The sequence below is a fragment of the Podarcis melisellensis genome, assembly GCF_964234715.1.
Source record: "Podarcis melisellensis genome assembly, chromosome: 3".
NCBI lineage: Eukaryota > Metazoa > Chordata > Lepidosauria > Squamata > Lacertidae > Podarcis > Podarcis melisellensis.
This window is the reverse complement of record NC_138530.1, coordinates 93,391,407-93,398,495: the sequence shown is the minus strand read 5'-3', so window position 1 is coordinate 93,398,495 and position 7,089 is coordinate 93,391,407. Positions and strand designations below refer to the sequence as shown.

General features: G+C 47.1%; 1 protein-coding gene across 2 annotated transcripts; it reads left to right on the top strand.

Annotated features, from left to right (window-relative positions):
- Nucleotides 1–792: 792 nt before the first annotated feature.
- On the top strand, nucleotides 793–3,791 carry ID2 (inhibitor of DNA binding 2). 2 transcript variants are annotated; one of them, XM_081906673.1, is made up of 3 exons: nucleotides 793–1,190; nucleotides 2,466–2,530; nucleotides 3,145–3,791. In XM_081906673.1, the coding sequence occupies exons 1-2, from the start codon at nucleotides 843–845 to the stop codon at nucleotides 2,520–2,522; spliced, it is 405 nt and encodes a 134-aa protein (XP_081762799.1). In that variant the 5' UTR covers nucleotides 793–842; the 3' UTR covers nucleotides 2,523–2,530; nucleotides 3,145–3,791. The 2 variants fall into 2 exon arrangements, with proteins under 2 accessions (XP_081762799.1, XP_081762800.1); XM_081906674.1 differs by having other exon boundaries at nucleotides 2,466–2,534.
- The last annotated feature ends 3,298 nt before the right edge of the window (nucleotides 3,792–7,089 follow it).

The following is a 7,089-nucleotide window of genomic DNA, read 5'->3' as shown; positions in this document are numbered from 1 at the left end:
AGTGAGATCACACACACACACACTCACATATCTCAAGGGAACTGCTTCAAAATAAGTGATCTGTGATTGCAAGTCTTGGGCCAGTCAGGCTTGAAACAGACTGCCAGAGAAGGCTGGAAGTTACTATCACTGCTGTTTGGTTTGCTTATAAAAAGAACTTGTATGTTCCCTTTTTGGTAGGCACTGCATCTAAAAACCACTCTTGCAGGTTCTTTAAAAATATATATATTATAATACTAACTCTGTGGCCCGTACATGGAAGAAAACTAACTTGTTACACTCATGGTGACAACTGTATAATGATGTCCAGTTGACACGCAGGAAGAGTGAGGTAGCCACAGCCACTGTGAGAGCAGGATGGAATCTCGTTGGCCTGATCCTGCAGGGCTCTTCTTGCGTTCTTTTCTCAGGCCTGCCTCTTGGGAACCAAGCTGCAAAGAGCAGCCCTTTCCGCGCCTTCCTCTCCCTCAGAATGCTCTCGGTTTGACTCCAGGCTCAGCTCTTCCCTGTGCAGTATTTACTACCCACAGCTGTGCTCGGGGCCCGCCCCGCTCTGCCAGGATTGGCTGCGAACGCGGAAGGCCCGAGCCTTCTCTTCGGCTGCCTTGGCGCCAGTGAGAAGTGCCTGCGCGCCTGACGGACGTGTCCAGGGTGCCCAATCGCAGTGCGCCCAGCCTGGATTTGTCAGCTGCTGGACGTGCAGTATAAAAGCAGGAACGGGGCGCCTTCGGCTTCATTCCGAGCGCGGATCGGGCAGCTGCAAAGAGCAGGAATCGGAGGAGGAAGGCGTTTCGTCTCCAAAAAGGCAAAGCCGGCTCTCTTGCTCTCTTCTTTCCACCAACATGAAAGCGTTCAGTCCGGTGCAGTCCGTGCGGAAAAACAGCCTCTCGGAGCACAGCTTGGGGATATCCCGGAGCAAAACCCCGGTGGACGACCCGATGAGTTTGCTGTACAACATGAATGACTGCTACTCCAAGCTCAAAGAGCTGGTGCCCAGCATCCCGCAGAACAAGAAAGTCAGCAAGATGGAAATCCTGCAGCACGTTATCGACTATATTCTAGACCTGCAGATCGCTCTGGACACGCACCCCAGCATCGTCAGCCTCCATCACCAGAGACCGGGACAAAACCCTTCCTCCAGGACCCCGCTGACCACCTTAAACACAGACATCAGCATCCTGTCATTACAGGTAAGCAGTGGCGTAGCGTGGGGGGTGCAGGGGAGGCCGGGCGCAACTTGGGGGGGGGGGGCGCGCTCGCTGCCTCCGGAGTCGAGAGCCTCGGGCGCAGGCTGTAGCAGAGCCCCATGTCTCGCGGAACCGACGAGCTGGCAGCGGCTCTCAGCGCTCGCCCCGTGACCCCGCGCATCAGGCAGCCCCTCCTCACCGACGGGCAGCGTTCGCCTGCGGGGCTCGGCCAGCGCGCTGGGCTGGCCGCGTGGAGTCGCCGAGGAGCCGCCGCCTGCCATGCCGCCCTGGCTGCTTCAGCCGCGTCCGACAGCCGGCTCGAGGCTCCTTCCGGACGGGGCGCTGCGGGCGGAGGCTCCGGCACCAAGCGCCACGCCGCCCAGGCTCGGGTCGCTGTCTGGACGCGCGCAGCCCGCCGAACGCGCCACCGGCGGCGAATGAAGCGCCCAGCCGGAGCCACCTGCGCTCTAGTGCCTGTGCGCCCAGACCGCCCACCCGCCCCGACGGGGCCCGCCCACCCGCGCCGGAGGCCGGCCGACGCACTGGCCCCACAGGCGCCCCCTCCCCGCGCCAGAAAGAAGCCCCCTCCTCGATCCAGAAAGAAGCCGCGTCGGGGCTAGCCGGGCCGGGGAGGGAGACCGAGAAGGCTGCGCCGCGACGCCCAAAGACGCGCGTCTTGGCGCAAAGGGGCCCGCGGCACCCAGACGCGGAAGGGACCCTCTCCCCCTGACTCGCCACTGAACAGCAATTCCCAGCTCCCTTGGCAAATCCCAGTCCCCAATCCCCAAGTTGCTTTATTTGAGGCAGGGGTCCTTTAATTGCAAAAACAACACCACGGAGGGCAGTAGTCACCACGAAGTTTGCCCCAGAGTAGAGCCGTCAGTATTAATGACCATGGTTAGGGGGCGCAAATTACTTGCCCCGGGTGTTGACAACCCACGCTACGCCGCTGCAGGTAAGCGCCCTGTCCTTGGCTTACTTCCTCCTCCCCGGCGATTTCGTGTATCGCATCTCTAATAGGATTTGAGAAAGCGACATTGTTCTGAACCTGCGCGGTTTTAGAGCTCTATTTAAAAAAAAAAAGTGGTTGGATTCAAAGGGAATGCATAATGAGTTGGGGTTCCTTGTCCATTCTAATGTCCCCCATTGTGGTCAAATCGGAATCCCTGCCCGTCACGTTTAGTGCCTTTTGTAATCTGGAGTGTACTTCATATGCTTTCTTGAACTGTTAAGCATCTTAACACCACACTGCCTTCCCCCTTCCCTCCCCCGTTGCAGGCAGCTGAATTCCCCTCAGAGTTAATGTCAAATGACAGCAAAGCACTTTGTGGCTAAAGGAATTGGTAAGTTGTTCAGGTTTCTTTCTGTTTTTTAAGTATATGATTTAACAGTGTTGCCCATCAGAAATGTGGGAGGGGGTGTGTGTTCAGAATTGCCCTTGGAACTGTCTTAAAATTACACAGAACCGAGGATCCTATGAAGTGGCAGTTTAAGTCACAAAATGCATGTTGGCTTCTGCATATTCTGTACCCAAAACGCTGAATGCTGTAAATTCAGGGACAACCTCCAGAAAGCTTAAGCAAATGGGGCAGTGAAACTTAACATGGAGATACAGAATCGTTCCTTGTTAAAGAACTTGTAATCAAAGGATAATTGCTCAGAGAAGTCTCTTGTCACTGCAAATAGAGATTCAAATAGTTATTATATAGAGAATTTGGGGGCAGAGGGGGGAGGGTGTTACCAGGAGTCTCTTCCAGACAATTTTTAAATTTCATATGTGGTGTCTGTATCAGAGTGTGTGTTTGTGTGCGCATGCTGCATCTGGACGCCAGGGTTTGCCCAATCTTTGAGTGTTTGGTTAAATGTTCAAACTGTGGCTTCCTCTCTGGCGCCAGTCTGTCCGGATCTCTGCCCTGTTAGCATTCTTCTAAATATGCCTCTCTTCAATCTTTTGCAGGTGTTTGCTGACTTTTTTTTTTTTTGCACAAGAAGACAGCCTCTTTTTTTCCCTTTTTTTGGGCGAGCTGCTGAATCTGATTTTCAGCTGTATCTGGAGGGGGAGATTCCATATCCAGTTAAATGGACATTTTAAGCGAAATTGTGGACACCCATCCATCTCCCCTCTTCTGCGACATGGACTAATCTTAATTATTTATGAAGAGACTTTTAAAAATGGCCTTTCTCTAGTTGGAAGGCTTCATTTATATAATATCCCCACAACGGGGAGCAAAATGAAATGTAAAAAACGAAACAAAAACTCATAAGGAATTGCCCGTTTTAAATGCAGACTTTGCCTTTTTTCCTCCAAAGGTGGAGCGTGAGTACTAGAAGGATTTAAGTGTTCAGTTTTTCGGTGAAGTCTTTGTCAAAAATTATCCTCTTTTGACACAAACGTAGGACTGAATGCTATGTATATATTTATATATAAATATGGGAATGAAACTTTGAACTCTTTAATTAGAGTTTTCTTGTATAGTAGCAGAAATGTGCATTTCTGCAAAAAGTGTAATGATGTACGTAATCATGCTAAACTTTTTATAAAAGTTTAGTTGTAAACTTAACCTTTTTATACAAAATCAAAATAAATAATGTGTGTTTATTGAACAGTAGTTTGCTTGCTTTATTCATAGTGACCAACAGTTTTCTGGGGGTGATTTGGGGTGGGAGTATTTGTAAAACCTACACAATAAAAAAGTACCTGAAATAAATGTATGTTCCTAGGTTGCTTTTAAAAAGAGGTGAGGGGGTACGGTAGATGTCTGATAATCAGCTTATGAAATCGCCCTAGGAGAAACTGCTTAAGTTGTTCATTACCTAGAGAATGATGTTAAGCTCTGGCAAAATCAAATTCAGTTTAGCCAGAGAAATTCCTCTGGTCTGTTTGTTCTTCATCCTGGGTTGATTGACTTGCATTAACTTCGCACAGGAACTACTTTAACTCCAAGCAAACTTGCCCTTTTGGATAATTATGACTAACTAAGATTAACAGAGAGCTGTTACATTACCCCAGCCACCCAGCTTTTGCAACACATTTTAACCAAGAAGCTGATGTGTAGCACTAAACTGAAAACTTTGCCTAAATCCATGCAATATTTCAAGGCAAAGGGTATTAGTTAATCAGTTGCAGCAGCTTCCCTATATGACTAAGCTATTGAGAAATGAAAGTCACCCCTCATGTTATTGATTAAACTTTGGCTGCTCTAAGCATCACCCTCTCCCTGCAAAAGAAATTGAGTTGTATTTGTAGTACTGCCTTAAGGCAGGCTGCAATCCTGCACATAGTTAGGATGTTGCAATACAGTGATTCACATGGAATTCTGGCGGCGTAAATATGTGTAGGTTTCTCCTGTTCCCCTCCAAAAAAAATTCTGCACCTTTTTTCCTGTTCTGCATGCAACCCCAACTTTCTAGTGCAGAAATACTCGTTTGTAGCAGCTATACTGTACCTGCCTATTGGAAATTAATGGGATGTGGTCAATTTCTACCACCAGCAACAGCACACTATGTTAATTTCTGACTTTTGGCAAAGCTGCACAGCAGAAGCATCTGCAGCAGACTGCACAAAGTTTTGGGGAAAGAGTCCTGCTGAAGAATGCCTCCGTTTGGCACCTGGGCGTGAGCCTGGGTATTCTGTGCTCTGGGGACTCTTACACTGAAATGCAGAAGCCTCACCTGGGGCCTGTAACACTTTCACCAAAGAGAACAGGTGTGTGGGTGGCGCCGCACAGTCTGCCGCAGCTGTCTTTCCTCGCCCTTGACATCAAATCTCTATCCACAGAGACCGGGGGGGGGGGGGAGCCAGCTCAGATCAGTTTAGTACAGAAGCTGCCCCAACCAATCAGCGGCCCAGCGTTCTCAAAAGGGATCAGAGCAATCTAAGCGGGAAGAGAGCTCATCTTCTCTGCCTCCTGTGTTCCGTCACTATTTCCGTCAAATTAATGAGGACCTCAAGCCTTAAATATACGATAAATATGGTTTTATCTTTCACCAAACGCAAATTTCTGTCGACAGCAGAACGCTAGGAGTTTAGAGACGCATATCTGAACTTTCCACGTGCTCTGGGGTGCATATCTGCAAACTGGAATTTAATTTGCATAGGGTTTTATTCTGTAGAGTATTTTGGCTGCTCCCAAGAGCAACCCATATGACTCACTATCCTCCTTCCTCTTTCTTTCAAGGCATTTCATCTTAATATTCAAATTCGGGCTCTTTGGCATAGGCAGAACAATGTGTCATTCATGCCACTAATGTATTTGACTCCTCCCCAGGAGTAAAGCAATAAGAACACTGAAAACTTTCCACAGTAACTTACAACTTCAATTTTTAACGCTTGGGCATCAGCGGACCCTACAGAATCTAAACCCACAGCTGCCTCTTCCCTACCAGTCAGTTTTAGTGTTTGCACGTAACAAATGAGGGAACGGCAGAGAATTAATTAAACCTAAATGACAAATAATTGCCTTAAACTGCAATAACTGTCACACAAATTGTGTATCTACCCCTTTTTGTATTATGGGCTTCGTTAGTTGCATGATGCTGTCAAACAATTCCTCAGCATTTCAACGGAAACAACAGATTTTACATCAAATTTAGTTTTACTGTTAAGACGGATTCTACTGTAGCGTGACAAACCCAACACTTTACAAGAAGGTACAAGTGTTATAAAGATGGCAACATGCTCTCAAGCCTGTATCAGATTGTGAGAATGGATCATTAACATTAATCATTAATCTATCATTAACATGGTTCATAAATACAATTTAGATGGAAGTGAATTTGAGGGAACAGCCAGTCTCAATATTTTATTTTCCAGATTAACTTATCTGTGGGGCTTGCTCTCAGTCACTGATATAGAACAGCTCCCAGAGCAAGCTTCTGAAAAGCTCTTCACTATACAGTGGACGCTCGGGTTGCGAACGTGATCCATGCGGGAAGCACGTTTGCAACCTGCAGCGTCCGCAACCTGCAGCGCCGCATCTGCGCACACACGGGTTGCAATTTGGCACTTTGCATGCACAAAGTGCGATTTAGCGCTTTGTGTATGCGCAAGTGCCGAAACCAGGAAGTAACCCGTTCCAGTACTCCCAGGTTCGGGGCGCTGTGCACGACCCAAAGCGTCTGTAACCTGAGGTATGATTGTATTCAATATGATCATACTTCTGCTTATATAAACAGCTTGATGAAAAGGTAGAATGCCCTGTTGACTCACTAGTGAACAATTCCAATGTGTGTAGTGTACATCTGACTCAATTCACCAAGAGTATGGTAATTTAAAAGCCTTTTGCAAGAGTGGTAAAAAATACTGCATTTCGTCCTGCTGTGTAGAAAAAGAAATGCAGTAAAACTGAACTGTTTGGCAAAAGTTTCCTAAGGAACAAACATCAGTATGCCAATAGTTCTCTCTTTGGGGGCCTAATCTAATGCAAAACAGGCCTGAAATAGCACATTTGCAGATACAGCACTGAACAAAAAGATGGCCAATACAGAGCAGGACAGTCTATGGTCAGAGGTGTGTCAGCTAAGGATAGCTGACAAAAATGATTCTGTGTGGCAACATTCACACAGTGTAAGCCAGTCTTGTAAGATGTATTACTGTCAAGTTCAAATTACAAGAACGTCAAAAAAAAGTTAAGGGAACTGTCCAATCACAATTTGGGGTTGCTAAGAATTTACCAAAGTGCTTTACAAATTCTCTCTCTCTCTCTTACCTAAAGAAGCCTGCCATTCTGAAATGTAACTGTGAGGAAATGCATGCAAATATTGAATATTCCTATTATTGAAAAGCATTCCATTCGTGCCAAACATTACTGTTTCTGTCTGTGGACAGTGAGCACCACCTTGCGGCCTAGACAAAGATGACAACTTCCACTTTTTTTTAAAAAAAAAAAAAGGCTTCCTGCTG

Bases quoted from the DNA above. Each gene is read 5' to 3' on its own strand.
- ID2 (XM_081906673.1), top strand. From the start codon at position 843: ATGAAAGCGTTCAGTCCGGTGCAGTCCGTGCGGAAAAACAGCCTCTCG. The intron at 1,191-2,465 runs GTAAGCAGTGGC...CCCCCGTTGCAG, and splicing joins TCAGCATCCTGTCATTACAG to GCAGCTGAATTCCCCTCAGA.